Here is a 21,170-nt window from a genome sequence, read left to right on the forward strand (position 1 = left end):
CCCGTACCTGGCAGTCCTCAACTACAGAGCATCACCGCTGGAAGGTGGCCGCTCACCAGCAGAGTTGCTGATGAACAGGAGGCTCAAGACAAAGCTGCCGTCAGCAGAGCACCTGCTCCAGCGCGCTGACCACCGCACACAGAGAGAGCACCGGTCCACACAGAGAGAGGACCGGTCCAAACGTGCCTATGACAAAAGAGCACGGCCCTTGGGACCTCTTGAACGAGAGGACCTAGTGAGAGTCAGATGCGAAGGAAGATGGGGACCGGTCGCACAGGTCCTTAAAGAGACTGCTCCAAGATCATACGAGGTACTTACCGAGAATGGCAATACAATCCGCAGGAACCGGAGACACCTGTTGAAGATTCCACGCCCAGAACCACAGCCTGCAGAGAATGGCAATGACAGGGAGACTCCGGGAGAGCAAATAGAAGGGGGGCATACTCAATCAGACACGGACAGCCCTCCTGTCGAGTCACCCTCCCCTGGGGTGGAGCGGGTTCAAAGGCCGAGTAGGTCCATTGTCAAACCTAGGAGACTTGTAGAGGAGTGCTAATAACACGCACAGAAAGGGTGGGTTTATTATTTTTATTTAATTTTTTATTGCGGACTTGGAGTTCTGTTCTCAGGGTCATTACTGTTTGTTTCTGGACTCAGGTTATTTGTGAATTGATGCTGTATGGTTCCATTACAGTTTGTTTTCAATGAAAAAAAAAAAAAAAAAAAAAAAGGGAAGAGTTAAGAGAAGTGTAATAATTGTACTGTTTAGAGTACCGTTACATTGTTTATTTGTACAAGCTGGAGAGTACATCTTGAGAATTCTAGTACGTATGCTAAGCTATAGATATAGACTTGTAATATCTGTGAACTGTTATTCTCTGAGATCAACTTCATCTTAATCCTTAGAAAAAGGGAGATGTACCGATAGTGGCCTGTAGGGGCGCTATACCAGCTACTGCATGTTGAATGTACAACGTGACCAATAAAGCAGTTTGATGAATGGCGACCAAGTGTGTGTGTGCACATTGATACAATTATTACTTGATGTATTTACAGAGAACATTAATCAAGGTCGTTTAGCCCCAAACCTTACCTAAACCTTTCACAAAAAGATCCTTTATTATTAGAAAACCGGGTCCTATCTGTTTATTGAGACATTGGGCTTCATGAAGGGGAGACATCAAAAATATGTATTACTGAAAACCGATTTTTGAAGTGTCATACAACATCATTCATAAGTGGTATCCTGTAAAGAGCAAGCTTGTGAGATACAATCCTAATAACCATGAATGTTCCTTCTGTAAAACATGGGAAGAGACTGTAAGTCAAATGTTTTTGGGGTGTGTTTATTCCAGAACATTTTGGATCAATGTCTTCAACTACGTTGTATATCAAGATTAAAATAGGTTTTGATATGAATGTATAGTCTCATTTGGTTTAATGACTGACAATAACTGTAATAATGAGGCAACAGCATTCTTCATCAATCTATTGCTGTTTTTAGCCAAGTATTATCTATACCAATACAAATGTGTCTGCAACAAGTCCATTGTTCTGTTTTTCAAAAATATTTTGAACGATATATATTACTATAATAAAATACCATCATCATTGTTTGACCTACAATTTGATATAATCTGGATACATTTGTCTATGTTATACCCATATTGGGTTTGTTTGTTTCTACCCCCACTGTATTGTAACTCAATTAGTGAATAATACTGTATGTTGTAGTGTTCCACACTAGAAGCACCAAGCGTGTCATTTGACCCAGTGAGTAAAGAAAATATACAGTGATGCTTGAAAGTATGTGAACCCCTTGTGCAATTATAGATCTTTTCAGTTTTTACCATGACATCTTTATTTAATCAGAACCAGTCTTTTTTATCTGACTTAACAGGTTTATATTTACCAATTCCTTATGTTGGTTTAGAGAGAATCATGCGTGTAGTAGGACAACTAAATGATAAAAGAAATGAGTGCAGGTGCAAAAATAAGTGAACCCCAAATTGCATTAGTTAAAGTAGTTAAGTAGAATCCGGTGAGTAAATAATTGGGTACCAAATGAACCAGTTGAAGCAGAGATCTTTAGGAAAGAGTTTGGGTGGGACTCTGATAAATAAAGATTAGAAACCTGGTCAGTTTTGTGTTATCCATACAGGTGAATGCAAAACACACCATGCAGAGAGGAAAGGAGATCTCAGAGGACATCAGGAAGAGGTACGAAAGAGCACATCAGTCTGCGGAAGGCTATATAAGATTTGAACTCCATTAGTCCACTGTGAGGCAAATCATTTACAAATGGATAGCATTTAACATGACAGCAACTCGCCCTAGAAGTGGACACCCTTCCAAAATATCCCAAGAGCCACAAGAAAAATAACAAATCAGATAAAAACCAACCCAAACAATATTTAGAGATTTACAGACCTCCCTTGCTGTATCTCAGGTAACTGTGCGTGCTTCAACAATAAGAACACCACTGAATCAAAATGGCATTCGTGGGAGGGTTGCTAGGAAGAAGCCTCTGCTGTCAAAAAATAACCAAACTGCCCTTCTTAACTTTGCCGGAGAATTCTGGACATGCCTAAAGGTTTCTGGAAGTCCATTCTCTGGACAGATGAGTCCAAAATTGATCTTTTTGGTCACAATCAAATCCACAACGTTTGGTGAAAACCCAACACTGCCTACCACCAAGAGAACCTTATCCCATCAGTCAAGCATGGTGGTGGGAATGTCTCTGGACCTGGCCCGACTCCACATCATTAAGGGAACCATGACTTTTGAGGTATGCCAGGATATTTTGAACAGAACCATCAGTCAAGGAGCTAAAGCTGGGCTGAAAGTGGGTATTTCCAACAAGACAACAACCCAAAGCCTTCAAACAAATCTACCAACTCAGAGAAAGCTCAGGCTCAGGCTCAGGCTCAGGCTCAGGATAAAGAAGATTTGTGTTTTGGATTGGTCAAGTCAAATTCTGACCTAAATCCAATTGAGATGCTGTGGCAGGACCTGAAGTGGGTAGTTTATGCCAGACACCCCTCAAAGCTCACTCAATTGGATCACTTCTGTAAGGAGGAGTGGGCAAAAATATCACAAAACAGATGTCAGAGACTGATTAGTGGATATACGAGAAGTTATTGCTGCTATTGACTGAAGAGGTTCACTTATTTTTGCACCTGGACTAATTTCTTTATAATTTAGTTTTCCTACTACACCCATGATTCCCTCTAAACCAACATATGGAATTGGTAAACATAAACATGTTATGTCAGATAAAATACTGGTTCTGATTAAATAAAGATTTCATGGTAAAAAACGAAATGTTAGTTGCACAAGGGGTTCACATACTTTCAAGCATCACTGCACATATCTTTGCACTCAATAAACATTTCAGGACCCTCCTTTCATGACTTTTCCTAGATGTTCCTGTGCGTTCTACCACCCAGTATCCTCACATTTTCAAAATCACACCAGGATAATCTAGTGTAAAGTATTTTTGCAGTATTTCTGTGTACTTGCGTTCGCCTTTGCCGTAGCATAATGTGTTTATATATATATATATATAGTCTGTGCTGAATTCACTCTGCGTGAATGTCGCAGGGATTGGTAATGGTTTATCTAATTTACAATGAGTCGTCGCGCATGAAGCACTAGTATGAAGTGCATAAGAATATGAATATGAAGCTCATATAAGAGTTTCTCCTTAAGAAACCCAACCTGGACCCTTCCAACCTCAGTAACTACAGACCCATCTCCAAGCTCCCAGTCATGGCCAAGCTCCTGGAAAAGGCTGTCCTCAGCCAGCTATGGCCCTACCTCCAACAGAACAACATCCTGGAGAAGTTTCAGTCTGGCTTCAGACCTGGCCACAGCACTGAGTCTGCACTTTTAAAGGTTTGGAACGACCTCCTCCTCATCGCAGACTCCAGGAAATGTGCTGCCCTGGTCCTCCTGGACCTCAGCGCAGCTTTTGACACCATAGACCATGCCATCCTCTTTAATCGACTCCAGCAGGAGGTTGGCATCACCGACACCGCCTTGTCCTGGTTCAAGTCTTACCTCAGCAATAGAACATACGCCGTCCACATAGCAGACAGCTCCTCCAGACAAGCCAACCTCACCTGTGGGGTCCCTCAGGGCTCCATCCTCGGTCCCATCTTGTTCTCCCTCTACATGCTCCCCCTCTGTCTAATCCCTCAACGCTACCAGATCTCATTCCACTGCTATGCGGACGACACCCAGCTTTACTTATCAATCAACACTGACGACCCCGCCGATCTGATGCGCCTGATGGACTGCCTCCACGATGTGAAGGAGTGGATGGCCCAGAACTTCCTACAGCTGAATGAGAGCAAGGGGGAAATCCTCCTCATCGGCAACACCACCGCCATCACTCAGCTCAGCACCAACATGGGAAGCCTGTCCACCCTTGTCAGACCACATGTCAAGAACCTCGGTGTCATCTTTGACTCCGAGCTCAACCTTAACCGACAAGTGAGCTCCGTCGTGAAGTCATGTTTCTACCAACTACGTATCATAGCCAAGATCAAGTCCTTCCTCACCCCCAGTGACCTGAGGAGGGTCGTCCTCATGCTAATTTCATCTAGGCTCGACTACTGCAACTCACTCTATGCTGGACTTCCTGATAAGACCATCTACCGCCTGCAGCTAGTCCAAAATGCCGCTGCCAGGCTGGTGTCAGGCACTAAAATGAGGGACCACATCTCCCCTGTCCTCATCTCCCTTCACTGGCTCCCAGTAAAGAAGAGAGTGAAGTTCAAGATCTGCACCTTTGTCTACAAAGCTCTCAACAGTCTCGCCCCACCCTACATCAAGGACCTCCTGGACCTGTCTTCCACCTCAAGGCCCAGGCTCAGGTCCGACGCCCAACTCAGCCTGAGGGTCCCCCGCACCAACCTCAAGAGGAAGGGTGACCGTGCCTTTGCGGTGATAGCACCGACCCTGTGGAACGCGCTCCCTTCCACCATCAAGTCTGCCCCCACTCTGGACTCCTTTAGAGCCAAGTTAAAAACCCACCTCTTCGTCAATGATGTTCCCTAAGTCTACTCCCTATTTGTTGTAAATTGTATCCCTTGAGATGTTCGTTTAAGTAGTCTGTGTCTGTTTGCTTTCTGTGTTCCTTGTCCTTGTCCTTGTCTTTATCTGTTCCTTTACCCGGGCTGCGCCCCGGGCCGATGTAAAAGTTGGATGGGGGGCGCATTATAAATAAAATTAACATTAACATTAACATTAACATATATGAAGCACATTCTTGACATTGCCAAAAGAAAAAAATTGCTTACCACCAACTGCACAACACCTAGGAACAATAACAGAGACTCTACAACACCTAGGAACAGTAACAGTGACTCTACAACAACTGAGAAACTGAACAACTGAAACAACTTTACTGGATGTTTTACTGTAACTGATTTGTATTGCTTTAATGTTTTTTTTCTCCTCAGGAACAGACAGTATAATGCAAATGAAAAAAACACAATACTCTTCTGTACATCCTTAGTAGCACATTCACACATTCATTATGTCCTCCACACAGAAATCAATTTTGGTAACACTTTACTTAAAGTAACCAGGTATGATGCATGTTACTTGTAATAAGCATTAATGAGCCTTTTTACTGTATAATTTTGAGAATTATAATATATGCCATCATAATACACACCATAATTTGTTATACCTGTTGGCTCTACGTGAAATATTACCATACATTCCTTTTCCATTGGTAACACTGACAACCGATACAACGTAGCTTGCAAACATGGAGGACTTTGAAAAACATACTGGCGAAAGAATAAATAAGAAGAGAATAAATAAATTGCTGTGTTGAATGTGACTTTAGAGGGCCACAATATGCACCTTTGGTGACTTGAGATCAGATTAGGCATAGCTAAAATATTTTTTCTGATTAATCAGAACATTGTCAACTTAATCTTACCTTGAACACTGACATTTGTTTGAAGTTCTATATGATATATGGATGATATATCATGTTTTTCCGGTTGTGATATTCCATAAGGTAAGTGCTTTGTACTTCTAATTGGGGCAAGACTGCCTTTTACAGCATTCAATAATTACGGAGGGAGCTGAACAAATCTAACATGGTAGTAAAGAGTTATTTGCATATTTTACGGTAAGTTACATTAATGACAGAATGACACTGAGTTATTTTGACTTAACATAACAATTTCCTCAGAACAATTAAAAAGCAAAACATGTAGACACCATAGACATTATGCGTTTGAATCTTTGGCAAATAATAATGTAATCATGACAGGTGCATATAATTGTTTATATATTGCATTGAAGGTTGGCTTATATATTCTTTTTCCTCATGCTTCCCTTATAAAACTGCCATTTTGAAAGAAAATGTCATAGCATCTGATACGGTCAGACCATATTCAAGTGCTGGCCCTCAAACTGCGAAGAAAAATGTCAGTGAAACTCATATGATAAGTATACAAACCATCTAACTTTCTATGGCAACACTTAAGACAAGCGTTTGCATTTTGTTGGAGACCACCCGGACAGTTTTGTCCATGCATTTGTCCTGTAAAAATCATCTGCTTTCACCCCATACTGTACATGCCTAACTCATTCTCAGAGACGTGAAACAAGAAACATGACAAGCTGAAACAAACATATATGGACAGAGTAATGTACACCATATATTCAAACGCCTTTCAAAATCTCCAGACTTTGAAATCATTAGCCAAAATAAGTATATATTTTTTTCTCAATCCTTTAGGTAATCTTCTTTATGTAGACTGTACAATATATATGTATATATGAGTTATCATGAAGGAACAAAGCAACAAAAATAAATACTTTTTAGCTATGTAACCTTTCAAGTAGTATATCTATATACATTTTTTTTATCAATATCGATTTTCCTTAGCCTATGGAAGATGCGTGAGTGTGTGTTTGATAAGCAGGCATTTACACACAGTGTGAAAATGTCTAAATATTTGTCTCAAGGTATCTAATACGGTGAAAGGAAACCCTGCTTCAAGATGGGAAAAAAAGAGTACAAGAGTACAAATATTGCATCTCACCACCGAGTAACTACTTCAACAAAAGGTTGTCTACTTGTTCATTTTTTAGGACTCTGAGAAGAGTACAAAAAAGTTTGTATATTTCATGCAGTCTTTGACAAGTCAAACAACCCAATTGTCCTTGTCTTAGGTTAAAGTTCTTCATAGCAGGATGGACGTTTCTGTGATGTTGAACATAGCTTAGAAGGGGTGCGTTTGGACTAAAACATGCAGGACAGTGCATAGGTCCAGGTCCTAGGGCCAGTCCCTGGCGTTTCCAGTGTGTTTAGTTGCAGTGTCTGTGATTGTGAACAGCCATACTGCAGTAAGCAGGTGATGAGGGATCGGTCTGAGTGAAGCAGAATCAAGTCTAAGCCTTGCTAAACAGCACCATCATGTGGACAGGAGTTCCCAGTATGTTTGCATGGTGCCAAGCCAAAAGCGGGTCCACGCATGACAGCAGTATAATCAGAAGATTCCCCACTTCCACAAGCTAGAGTAATCCATCCCCCAGATCTGAAATCCATCGATGAGCTCTAGGATTGACTGATCAAGCCTGGACCTCTGAGAGGTGATGCCATTCTGGTTCTGTTGGACCACAGCGTGGTGTCATGAGAAGTTTGGTCTGCTATGTAAAGTTGAGAGTAGTTTTCTTTTTTCATTGTTGAGCCCTTTCCAACATACAACAGGCCTGTAAATGTCCACTTTGGGTTTGAAAATGACTTTTGTGAAAGGTATAGGGACCAAGCTTAAAGATCGAGCTTACATGCAAAACATCTTTAAATATTCTTTTGTAAGAAGCCATTGAGGCCAACTATTTTCTGAAGACAGACAGTTCATGAAGAAAGCATTCTTTAAATGTTTTGTTTGTTTGATTCAACAGTCCCATTGTTTAAAAAAAGAAAAAACCTACAATGGCTTTAGTCAAAGAGCTAATAATTACATACTTGTGCTACCTTTGGTAAAACAATCCAAAAACCTGATAAATGTCAGTGTCCTTTTCTCTCACTGAACTTTACTTTATTCCTTTAGTCTTTTGTTAACATGAAGCTTCTCTTCTTGTCCAGGTTTCCCTGTGGGAGAAAACATCTCCCTCCAACAGCCTCCGAACATCTCGCATCTCCCATCAAACATCTTCTGACGCCATTTTGGAACATCTCAAAGTCCTTCAAACATAAAAAATCTCTAATAATAAAAGAAAAAGAAAACTGCTGAACAAAAAAGGAAGGAAAGAATAAAATACAAGAAAAGAACAAGAAAAATAAAAAGAAGAAAGAAACAGAAAAAAAAACAAAAAAGTGGGGCATCAAAATGTTTGAAGGTTGGTTGAAGGTTGGTTGAAGGTTGGTTTCATCGCTTCATGACTTTGGAGATGAAGCTAACGATGGCCGAGGCGGGCTGGTCTGGGTCCAGCTCGGCAAAGAGGTGGCTAACGTTGTCTGTTGTGCTTCCTTGTTTCCGTGCTACTAATCCGAAAAGCCTGTGGGTTGAGAGAGAGTAGACAGGGCATAGTTTGTGTTAAACTAACAACTTGATTACAGAGAGCTTCAGAGAGTATTCTTTATTTAGATGATGTGAAAGAAGTGAGAAACATACTTTGCTGAACCACCTCCTTCCTTGCTCCACCTGTGAAGACGAGATGCATCATTCATTTTGGAAAGGGCAAAACCGAAAAGAATGCAGACAGTATGCAACTACTTTTGCACTACATTATGCCTATGGTAACTTCTGCACCATCTTAACACAATTAGGCTTCAGACATATTAGGAAATGCATACTTTCTGTCCTGGGGGTCAATATCGCAGTGGGTGACAGTGTTGATGGGGTAGTGCCGCCGGAAGAAAATCCTAGAGCAAGAGAAAACTACAAGTTAGTTTTGAAAATGGTGAGAGGTTATGAGCAAATCTGTACCGAAACAAATACTATACTGCATACTATAGTGTCCAAGTGCTTTAAAATGTTTAAAAAGCATTGTGTCAAAGTGTTACATGACAGGTGCAGTAATTACTTTCGCTCGCTGTCCGTGAGGGTGATGCCCTGTGATGACACTTTAAAGTGGACGGTGGTTGCCGCGGGCAATGGGTTGGTGGCCAACGTTTCGCTGATCGCCTTGGCAACAGCCTGAGGCCCGGTCAGAGACTCCATGTCCACAGAGTTGATGTAAAGAACGTTGCATGCTGGGTAAAAAACACATTAGGGCACGGTAGAACTTTCAATAAACATTTCATGCTCAAACTGTGAAGAAGATGCAGTAAAGATTTCATACAGTTAGTAGGTTTTCAGTAGTTTTCACTGAATGCAGGTAGGTGGCCAAAAAAGTATTTTACCAATAAAACATTTTATAGCTACTATTCTATAGTATGAACAATCTAAAATAAATATTTCATAAGTTTGTATTGCATGCGTTTGTACGGTACTTCATGGGCAGGAAGCAAACATCTAATCAAGACAATGAATTAAATTGGCTACCATGCAACGGCTGACTGAGCATTATGCAATGGTGGTGTATGGGTTGGGTTAAATCCAAACAATGGGCAAAGGCAGGCATGGTAGGCATGGGCATGGCATGGCAATCCCATTCAGTCAGTGAGGAGGGGAATGTAGTGCACTGGTATCATCAACATTAGCTCATGCAGAGTTTAATGTACTGGTGCGGATGCAGAGGGGTAGGAGGGCGGGGTCTTTAAAACCCCAGGACATCATTTCCATCTAAAATGCAGTCCAGTATTTACCATGGGCCTCCTCAGGGACCTTCTGTGCTACTGGAACATAAAGAGTGGCAACGTATGAGGAGAGAAACCGTGAAAAACACTCTTTCAACATAAGTTGCGCAGAGACCATGTAATTACATGGAATTTTCTGTGTGTTAGTTGTATAAAAAATGTAACTACATAGTAACTACACTGGTGACTAAACAGAAAGGATTTGTCTGGTTTCTTCTCCCAGTAATGCAGTTGTTGTTAAACACACTTCACCTGTAGATTCTCTTTAAAAGGTCCAATTGGCCCTGAGGGGGGTGTAATGACTATACCTGTCCACTGCTGACTTTATCTGTACTTTTTATACAGCATGTGTACAGATGAATTACATTACTGTAAAGAGAATTACATTACGTTTACTGTAATAGTTTAACAGCAATTATCTGTATTCTTTTGCTGAGAATAAGGCATGAAATGAAAATGGATGTCAACTTTTAAATAAATGAAAGAAAGCACTGGAAAACCTCTGATATTGCCTATGCAAATCTGTAAAATATAAAATAAAAAATAAAAACACAATGAAATTTGCCTTTTGGCACCAGTGTTATAAGTCTGTGATTTGTCCTTACCTGCTCCTTGCTTGAGAAACTCAGCCACAGTATCAGTGGGTGTTGCCAACTCCATGGCCTCTTCATTTGGATCTGAGAGTGACAGACAGCATCGACAGATTGAAGAAAATGTGCTTCTATTCCTCTGTCTCCTTTACCACTTATCTATCTTATCCATTTCTCTATTCTCAAGCATTTCTCTTCCAGTGTTTTTCTCTCATTCCACAGTACGGTAGTATCCTTTCTCCTGACCACGTGACCCGACCTGGGAAAACCTGGAGCCTTTATTATGCAGGAACAATTCTGGGCCTCAACATGACAACATGATAACTATTTGTGACAGCAGCTGCTGAAAGTCAGCAACCGACCAAATGTTCGGACCTTTATTCTGAAAAATGAAAATAAATGTCAACGTTGTTGAAAATCAATGACACACTCGCTAGTCAAGCCAAAACATTGCAATGCAATGGATTCGGTGAGTAATCCCCACTACTCTACACTAACTAGGTAGAATAAAAGTCAGAACATTGGTTGCTGACTTGTTCCCGCTTTCACCAGCTCCTGTCACATTTGACATGTTTTCTTAATTAGAAGTGGATTAAGGGGAGCAAGTGTTAACGGTTGTGCTGACCTTTCGTGGGGATCATCAGCTTGCAGGGCAGAGCCAGAGGAGTCATGGAGTGCTGGTACACCAGGGCAGACAAGCATCCTGCAAGACATTCACAAGCAAGCGCACACACACACACACGCACGCACACACACGCACACGCACACGCACGCACGCACGCACGCACGCACGCACGCACGCACGCACGCACGCACGCACACACACACACACACACACACACACACACATACACACACACACACACACACACAGACACACACACACACAGACGCACAATAAAATACAGATACATACACACACAGGTGACAAAAAAGGATCAGCTGAGCAAGACAATTGTTTTTCTTTTTTTGTACATGCAACTTGGCCCCATGCACTTGAAAAAAACCTGTGCAGTAAAGTAACATATACATATAACCCCTCTCAGTTTCCCAATGATTTCTAAATGTCAGTTTTTGCACTCACCAAAGTAGGGTTCATTGGGGCAGCCCTTCAGACGCACACCTTTGGGGTTTGTCTCAATCAGAAAGTGCCTCACCAGCTCATTTGTGATGTCACCAACTGGGGAATCCAGAAAATAAACAAACACAACCTTTAAGTTACCCTCCACCACAGACACAGGTTCAGGCAGAACTTAATAGTCCCCATAATAGTTCATAGTTATGTCAGAGAGCCAATAAATATATAGTGAGGAGAACTGAAGCTGGGTCTACCTTTCTTGGTCTGCTGGACAGTGGGAGGGGGACAGGCCACCTTCATGGCCAGCCCGTAGGCCCCACGGAAGGAGTGGCTGTCCCTGATCACAAACGCTCCGGGCTCCCGGTCCCTCAGCAGACTGATGGCTGAGAGGAGGAGGGGGAGGAGAAAGGAGGAGGAGGTGGAGGGGATTATGAGGAGGAGGGGGGAGGCAAGTGGAATAGAAGGACAGATAAGAAGGGAGATGTTACAATGCTCCTGAGTGGCTCAGCCCTTGCGAATGAAACATGTTATGTCCTCTCACCTTGCTCCCTGGTGATGTCTGGCTTGTACCAGAACTTCGAGGTGTCCTGGACAAACTTGACATTCAGCCTGATGTCTGGACACCCATCTTGAGGACAACAACACAATAAAAAAGTGTTAGGGTTGAAACAGTGTTCTAACAGGTGCTTGCATCTATTTAGGTGTCTTTTAAAGTGGTAATTAATTTAATGTGGGGCTGACAATTAAGTGCATCTCTCACCGTAGATCGAGGAGAACTTGGAGAGGTCTGGGAGCGTGTGAGAAGTGGTCACACCGGGGCTACTGCCCCCACTGGGCAGGGTGGGGGTCTTCCCATCTAGAGTCCCGTTGTTGGATCTCTCCCTGTCTCCACTGGGCATGCGCCTCTTCTCAGGAAGGAGGGGCTGGGGGGAGATGGGGAAGGAGGGCGTGGAGGGGGGCTGATGCCCCGGGGAGCTACTCTGTCGAGACATCGTCCCTTGTCTGTCATCGGGGGTGGTGTGGCCACTCGTCATCGGGTGACGCCCCATTAAAGGACTAGGAGGGACGGCGGTGGTTCTGGGGTTCCGGCCCATCCCAGGGCTACCAGGGACTGCGTCTCTGTTACCGTTGGCAGGTGGAGTGTGTCGGGTCAGGGCTGGGCTGGTCTGACTGGCAAGGCGGCGCTGGAGAGCAGGGCTCGGTGGAGTGTTGGTGGCCACGGTGCGATGGAGGGTGTTAGGGCTGCCGGGCACAGTGTGGAGCCCCATGATGCTCACCTGGGAGCCCTCCGGGGAGGGGGGTCCATGGGGGTAAGGAGAGGTGGGGTGGGACAGGGTTGGGGTGTGCTGGGTGCTGTCCGAGTAGTGGGAGTGGAAGCCGGAGTCAGCCATGGGGTGAACGGGGGACACCATCCTCATGCTGCAAAGACACAGTGAGGAATAGAGGATTTGAGGAACAGAGAGCAGGAGAAAGAGAGGGGCAGAAAGAAGGAGAGATCCGGAGAGTTATACATTTACACTACAATATACATATATAAGACAAACATCAACACCAGTCTATTCAGTCCAATACAATCTGAAACTAGTATTTTACGTAGTCCATATCTCTTTTATGTAGTTTATGTAGCATATATCCAGTATTTGTGTCCCATTCATAGCATTCCTCCCCCAAAAAATGAAAAAGAGAAAAAGAACCATCCACAACTGTTCAAAGAAAGATATATCTTCGGTTTAATGTTAATATAAGACACTTACAGACACTGTAAGTCTTTAGCCCAGGCAGACAGTACTCACCCTTCAGGGCTTTGGATGGGGCCACTGGGGGAGACGGGAGCATTGAAGGGGTATCCCCTTGAACCCTCATAACCACGACCATCTTTAAGAGAACACAGACACACACACACACACACACACACACACACACACACACACACACACACACACACACACACACAGTTACAACATTGGCTGCCTTACTCCTTATGGCTGAATAGGGACTTAGCAGGATGCAGTTATGGGGCAACCAACAGAGTGGAACAGGAAAGACAGGAAAGACATAACAAACATTCTGACAAGGTCATTCCCGAAACGAAACAAAACCAAAAACAGCAAAAACATCAGGAACATTCAAACTCTTGGATTAATCCTGTGAGATGAAGAGTTGGTAGGTGACATCACTGGGTGCAGTGACCAACAGTTACAACAAAACAGAGCCACAACAACATCCATCAGTCAAAACCAGGGCCCAACAACATCCATCAGTCAAAAACAACCCCCCAAAAAACCTCCCTTCCTTGAGGAAATCACCAATCTAACATGATTGGATTGGTCAAATGACTTTGTCAATCTATGTCAAATCTGATCTCTTCGAGGGAGGAAGGATACCGTAGAGCATTCAGACAGGGCCCAGGGTCTTTAAAACATGGCTAGACAACACAAAGGATTATGAGTACACAGTGTGACTGTAATAAGAGGAGGGTGGCATTTGTTGCAACAGAAACACCCTTACCTTGCTCCCCATCGCTAAGAGATTCAGAATCTGAATCGCAGAAGAAGAAAAGATAGAAGAGATGGGGAAAGAGAGTAGGTGATTGAGAGAGGGAAAGAGAGTTGGAAACCGTTGAAAGCGTAGAAAGAGATTGAGAGAGAGTTTTGCAGGTGTGTGAAGGCAATGTTTGTGTGTGTGTGTGTGTGTGTGTGTGTACATTTACCTGATCCACCCTGGAGCATGTCTGCTGGGTTGTGGGGCTTCAGTCCCAATGCAGAGAGAGGGGTTTTGGCTAAGCCAGGGGGAGAACGAGCTACAAAGAGAGAGAGAGAGAGAGAGAGAGAGAGAGAGAGAGAGAGAGAGAGAGAGAGAGAGAGAGAGGGGCAGAGCGATTGAGCAAATGATACATTTTACCATTTGAAAAATCTGAGCTCATCTGCAATAATCTGTATAAGCAGTACAGTGCAGTATGTCATATACAAATAGTACAATAACAACAGCAATGAATGTACATCGAGGGTTTCATGCTAGCAACTGGCCATGAAGAATTGGAATATGTCATACATCATGCAATGCAACACAGAACAAAGAACATACAGTATAAGGCTGAATCCTCATTCGAGACCAACATGCGTAACTCAGATCTTTGCACTAATCTCCTATTTACATCAACAGATGATGATTTATGCACATATCTCACATAACACATTGGAGTGGAGTGTCCAGTAGAGGCATACTGGGGGAGACAGACAAGAGCACTACGATCCCAGAGTTGAGATCAATTCCATTTCAATTCAGAAAGTGAATCTTCCCAATTCAACAATTCACTCCTTCAATTCGTCTGAATTGAAGTGACATTGCACTCAGCTCTGCAAGCATGCCAGTACAGCTGAAGCAGTGCATGGACGACAGCACAGTGTATCCAATGATTGGTTGGATAAAAGGTTGGATAAGGGTTTGGGGGAGGTCAGCATTTCCAATAGTGTTGGATCAACATTGGATAAGGGTTGTGTTAGAGCTGGCGTGGTGGACATAGCGTAAATCCGATAATTCCATGCATCCTCAACTTACCAAAGAATCCAAATCAATTCTTTGTCTGTCTGACAGGCTGTATGCCCACTGAGAGGGCAGGCAGGAGCAAAGGGGGAGAAGGGGGCATGGGGAGGGGTAGTGGGGGTCGAGGGAAGGGAGAGTTGGGGCAGATGGAAGTGGTAGAAGGGTGTCTTGGCTCCTTAGTGCAACTACAGTGTGTTCACCAGCAATGCAGGAGGAGGGGTTCCCAAAAGGAAACTAAAGCTAAAGCTAAAGGAACTTCTAAAGAGCATTCTGTCTCAAAGACATGTCCACTGAGAACAGCACCCATCACACTCATCTGCTTACAATGACCTGTGTGCTTCTATGTGTGTGTGTGTGTGTGTGTGTGTGTGTGTGTGTGTGTGTGTGTGTGTGTATACAGTGGGGGAAATAAGTATTGAACACATCTATATTTTGTCCAGTAAATGTATTTCCAATGAGCCATTTCACGTGAAATTTGCACAATACTTTGGTATTAACTCAAACAATCCAGACAACAAATCTAAACATTTAAGTCCATATCTAAATAAGGTTATTATTTCCAGGCTCATTGGAAATACATTTACTGGACAAAATGTTGAGTGTAAGATGTGTTTTCAAAGAACCAGCAGAGCGTGAGGATGTGTTCTGGTGGGGGTTGCAATCATGTCTTTGGTGCCAAACAAGCCAAAAGAAATCTATCGCAATGACAAGTGAAGTACCTGCTGAATAACAACATAATAGATTTCTTATTCTCCAAAAGAGTAGAATGATAGATGGATTAAGATTAACTCAATTGTCAATTATTTCCCCAAAAAGAGAGAAAGACGTTATTCGATTAATTTGGAAAGAACCCCACCTAAGATTAGACCGAATCAAAACAGCAACAGTTATAGTAGCTCCAGCTCTATGGCTGTGACATTTCAAAAGGTTGTTCCCTCCCCTCTGTTTCAAACATTGCAGATAAGAATATGATGTATAACTGACATTTATTCTCCATACAACAGAACATAATTGTCTGTTCTGAACAATATATTTTTATCTGAATGTCCTGTGATGTAGCACACTTCTGGATACAGCCCAGATCAGTGAAGGGGAGTGTATAAAGGACAGAAAGAAGGGATCAACTATTTGCAATGAAACGTATCAAAAGTCACAATCAATTGACACAGCCTAGGTCTACTACTACTGTGCCAATGGAGTTTTGTCCTAACCAGCGCCGCCTTGCTGCAGGGAGGGTGAACTTACACATGTTGAAGTAAGGAGTCTGTGGTGAGATAGGGAAGGCGGGGGTCAGGGGGTAGGCCTCACCACCACTTCTGAAGGTGGGACTGATGGCTGCCCCGTCAACATCATCATCCTCAAACGCCTCACGGTAGCTGTGCATAGGGCCCTGGAGGAAGGGGAAGATAACATACATAGACGGGTGTGCACATACACACAAACACACGCACACACACGCACACACAGACACACACGCACGCACACGCACACAGACGCACACGCGCAGACAGACACATGGGACAAGGACAACATAACAAAACATACACACATACACACGTGCAAGTGAACACACAAGGATAACAGAGCATAAGCATAACAGAGACAGGTACAGTAAAAACACCGTAAACAAACACCGACATGGAGAAAGATACCAATGCAGACAAATACACATAATACACAGACACACAAACAAACAGCCCATGTAGACACACAGACACACACACACACATAAGGTTACTCTCACCGATACCCCATTAAGTGAAACAATTAACTATTAAATGGGTGGAATAACACCATGAACCGATTCAGAGTTGCCCCTAGACAATGATCTGACATCAATTGTTTTGTTAAGGATTAAGATTTGGAGAAGGGTACGCATATCCTAGACCTGTGTCTAAGGGCAGCTTGTACCTGGAGCATGTATTTTACCTCTCTGGGTCTTCCTCCAGGGTTGAGGGCTATGGCGTTGGCAAAGTCCACAGAGGAGTGCACTGGCGCCCCCGAGTGGGCTGGAGAGTCACAATCGTGACTGCTCTGGTACTGGCCCTCACTGGTGGTCCGACGGCGGGCTGTCTCCTGAGCCTCTTCTGGGCTCATCCCGCGGGAACGCATCCCTAGAAGGATGACAACAGCGTAAGGAATTTCCATAAGGTTCATGGTTGCAAGTAGGTGTTGAAATAATCTCAGTCTCAGAACTCATTAACACCCGTGGCTTTATATACCATGTATTCCTACACAAGAGGTCATTTTATTCTCATGAGAGGAATGTTGTGAAGAGAGAGAGAGAGAGAGAGAGAGAGAGAGAGAGAGAGAGAGAGAGAGAGAGAGAGAGAGAGAGAGAGAGAGAAAGAAAGAGGATGACTGAGTGAGAAAAAGGGGTGACTGAGAGAGCGGAGAGTAAGAGTAAGCCGGTGAACAAAAGGAAAGAAGAGAATAGGAGTGAGTGAGAAGAAGGAAGAGAGAAAAGAGGACAGGGTAGGGAAAGAAAGAGGGAAGAGAAATACATTCTAGACGAGGAGAGGGAGGGAGCATGGGAGTAAGAGAGGGAGGTAAGGGAGAAAGAGATGAATATCAGAGAGAAAGGATGGGAGGAAGAGATAGAAGAGAGGCTGAACAAGACAGAGAGAGAAAGAGAGAGAGAGAGAGAGAGAAAGAGAGGGGGGCAGTGGACAAACCAGAGAAGGAATAGGAGCGATGGCGGTCAGATTCTTGCGGGGTCATGCTTTGGCTGATGCCCCGAATGCGAGCGTTGTACTCTGCCAGGGTGGGGACGGTGGATGGAGGACAAGGAGGAGGTGGAGAAGGAGGTGTAGGAAGTAGGAGGAGGAGGAGGAGGGAGGAGGTGCAGAGGAAGATGCAATAGGTGTGAGGAGAGGTCCACAGAGCAGAGGAATGGATGGACAGAACACAAGACAGGAACAAAGAAAAAAACAGAGAGAAAATGAGTGACAGCAATGAAGTGGTCCACCTGACTTGGCTGCGGCCGTCACAGTTGCTATCAAGACTCACATGTGTAATGACAAAATCGTCCCACTGGGTGGCGTCTGAGAGCAACCAGACATTATTTGTGTGCACGTCTGGTGGGATCTGAATGTAGAAAATGTATGGTAGCTGGAGGAGGCATCAACAACATGTCTATTCTTACATCTCATCTCCATGCTGTCCAACTCTCCCCTTGCTGTAGGACACGACTCACACAGTATGGTTCTGGGTCGGAGGCTATCTGCCCCACTAAGAATACACTTTCTATTTCCATCATGATACCATGATGACGCTAACTGCCAATATTAAATAGGGCTGGCGCCGTTAGTGGCTGTTGACTGTTTTGAAAAGAAAATGTGATGGTGGTGTCAATACTGGTTGAATCAAATGGGAGTGGGAGTGTGACTTCAGGCACGGAAACTAGCCTCCATTTGATCTCTACCAAACATCACACGACGTTGTGACATTTGATGCATCAAAACATTCTGACATGTTCTAAGCTTTTCTTATCACAACGTTATCATCTGCACTTCACAGCAGAGACATAATTTCAAGTAAGGTGACTTAGAGGTGATTTGAAGTCCGCTCCGGTGCCAAGGTGCCCAGTGCACTGACATCCTCCACAATGTGTCCGAAACATTGCATACCCTACTAAATGTGGTAACCAGTAACTAGTAACCAGAGTGTCCATCGGATGACATGATGAACCGAGGTCCTCATTCCCTGTGGTCATTACAGATCCCACAGCAATTATGGAACTCCAAAAGATCCAACAAAGGTGTCTTTTCTCAAATATCACATACAAAGCTAAATGAAATGGAATTATGATACGGAAACCAAACATCCACAGAGGATTATAAAGATCTATTGGATTGTATTGTAAGTCCAATAAGAATGGTATTTTACCGGCAATGCGTTGAGCCACCAGGCCTCCCAGGTTGAGGTTCTCCTCCTCAGGTTCAGACTCCTTGGGGAGCGAGGAGGAGGAGGTCTCCTTAGGCTGGGTGAAGGTGGGAAGGGGGGAGGAAGAGGCGCTGTAGCCTGGGTAGGGAGATGAGCCCTGGAGGTCTGGGGAGTGGGTTGCCGGGTACGAGTTGAGGGCTCTCAGCTGGAGCTGACCCAGGGTAGGGGAGGGGTCTGTGGGGTAGTGGGATGGAAAAGGGCCCGGAGCTGGACGTGTGTGGCAGGGCTCGGGGGTGTGTATTGGGGTAGTGATAGTGTGGGGCGGGTGTGTGGTGGCGTTGGGCCTGTGAGGAGTGTAAGACATTGGGGACTCCATGACGGGACTCTGGACGGGTGACGTGGACACGTGACCTGCGGACCTCAACGGCTGTCCGAGTGCATTTGCGTTTACCGGCGTTGCATTCTTGTAGCCGTGGATGGCCGAGTCTGCCTGGTAGGATGGCCTGGCCAGGGTCTGGGAGAAGGGCACCTGGGCTGAACCCACACTGTTCTCCCCAAACGGGGCACTGTAGGACTTGGGAACCTGCGTGTTCACTGGGTCCAGATCCAGCATCAGCATATTGAGGGCATCAATGGACTGCTCAATGTCGTGCTGCGAGGGGGGGAAATGGGGAAGACTGTGGGTGGACTGCAGGGGCGGACCGAAGGGGTCGTCTGGGAGGCTGTACTGGTGCCACGTGTTCAGGCCCCTCTGAACCGCCTCCCTGCTACTGGTGCTCCTCTCTGGAGCACGGGGCATGGTGGGGCCCGGCTCGGGGGTCTCAGTCAGCGGGGCCCCGAAGGACTGGGAGTGGTACATCCCTCCATTCTGGTAACTGTCATAACCCTCCTGAGGCGAAGCGTCCATTATCCGCTCCTGTGCCGAGGTGGAAGTCCGTACCCGGTGAACGGGCATCTCCCGCACTTCTCGCAACTTGTCTCCTAGAACGCCTCTCTCCAGATACGGCCCGTCATTCTGCCCGTTGACGGGCGTCTCCGGTTGGTAGTAAAGCTCAGCAGGCGTGGCCTGGCCCTCCAATGAGGAGAGCGTGCCCAAGCTGTCCACGCTGTTGCCTTCCTGGCTAATGGGCAGCTCGTCGTCCAAGATGTCCGTCTCCCGTTCCTCCGTGGAGGGGGGGGCCCCGATAAGGCGAGTGTGTCCGTTGACGTGCACCTGGGCTGGGACAAGGTGGCGCACTCCTCCCCCGGGGCTGGTGGAAGTGGCCAGGTAAGCTTGGCGCTGGAGCATAGGGGCCTCCAGCCCACTCAGCAGCTGATCCAGCTCTCTCTTCTCCTGGGGGCTGAGAGGAGGGTGACCACCCGCTGTGTGGTTGTGGTTGTGGTTGTGGTTCACCCCACCCTGGAGGGACTGGCTGTGGTCATCGGTACGGTCGGTTTTGATGGACGCGGTCGAATTCCCTGAGTCGCTGCTGACTGACAGGGCGTGGTCGACTGTGGGTAGGGAGGCGTGGCCCACTACTGGGAGGGTGTGGTCAGAGTTTGGAAGGGTGTGATCAGTGTGTTGGAGGGGGTGGTCTGTGTTGGTCAAGGGATTGTCGAGGACAGGGAGGCCATTGATGGTGACCACACCCTCGAGGGACTCTTTCTTGCGGACTCTGGCGTAGAGGCTGCCATCGAGTGGGCCTTCAGTGTGAACCACGTCTGAAAGATAGAGAATAAGGATATACATCAAACACAGAAGCACAAAATGAGAAAGGACAAACAAATTCGTAACATAACTCACACACTACACACACAAACCTAAGCCTCCTGCTTAAACTGGTAAGGCTGGACCAGAGCAGTGAGTCACCCATGGAAAAGAGGAGTCACTGCATTTACTGCCCTCTAAGATTCACACAACCAGTCTCTGCTGTCCCCCCCCCCCCCCCCCCCCCCCCCCCCAACCACACACACACACACACACACACACACACATACATACACAGCTCCTTGGAGTTCCAAAAACAGCACCATCCCCTCTGACCCCACACCATGATAGCCTGGTTCTCTCACCCACAGCAGCTCCCCAGGGCTATAATTAGGCAGGGGGGTCTGAGCCCAAGGCACTGTCACTAGGAAACAGCTGGCCGTTCCATGGTGATGGAACAGAGAAGTTTCCCAGCTCAGGGCAAGGCAGGAACCGGAACAAAACATCTCCATGTATCAGAATTTCCAGTAAATGGTAAATGGACTGCACGTATATAGCGCCTTATTCCAAAGCGCTTTACAGTGGCCCTCAGGAGGAGCCAGGGATCGA

At 45.2% G+C, this 21,170-nt stretch overlaps 1 protein-coding gene across 1 annotated transcript in view; it reads right to left on the minus strand.

Annotated features, from left to right (window-relative positions):
- Positions 1–8,405: 8,405 nt before the first annotated feature.
- tns1a (tensin 1a) overlaps positions 8,406–21,170 on the minus strand; it is a gene marked incomplete at both ends in the record, with an annotated part of 121,714 nt that continues 108,949 nt past the window's right edge. The window contains 17 exons of the mRNA XM_080527288.1: positions 8,406–8,535; positions 8,652–8,681; positions 8,834–8,902; positions 9,064–9,232; positions 9,788–9,817; positions 10,384–10,455; positions 10,994–11,071; positions 11,453–11,548; positions 11,701–11,829; positions 11,988–12,074; positions 12,207–12,865; positions 13,240–13,321; positions 14,157–14,246; positions 16,235–16,379; positions 16,919–17,103; positions 17,665–17,745; positions 18,878–20,575. Of these exons, the coding sequence (XP_080383414.1) occupies positions 8,406–8,535; positions 8,652–8,681; positions 8,834–8,902; positions 9,064–9,232; positions 9,788–9,817; positions 10,384–10,455; positions 10,994–11,071; positions 11,453–11,548; positions 11,701–11,829; positions 11,988–12,074; positions 12,207–12,865; positions 13,240–13,321; positions 14,157–14,246; positions 16,235–16,379; positions 16,919–17,103; positions 17,665–17,745; positions 18,878–20,575 (3,830 nt within the window). The remainder of the gene's footprint in view (positions 8,536–8,651; positions 8,682–8,833; positions 8,903–9,063; positions 9,233–9,787; positions 9,818–10,383; positions 10,456–10,993; positions 11,072–11,452; positions 11,549–11,700; positions 11,830–11,987; positions 12,075–12,206; positions 12,866–13,239; positions 13,322–14,156; positions 14,247–16,234; positions 16,380–16,918; positions 17,104–17,664; positions 17,746–18,877; positions 20,576–21,170) is intronic.

The sequence above is a fragment of the Nansenia antarctica genome (genome assembly GCF_963989245.1).
Source record: "Nansenia antarctica genome assembly, chromosome: 3".
NCBI classification, from domain to species: domain Eukaryota; kingdom Metazoa; phylum Chordata; class Actinopteri; order Argentiniformes; family Microstomatidae; genus Nansenia; species Nansenia antarctica.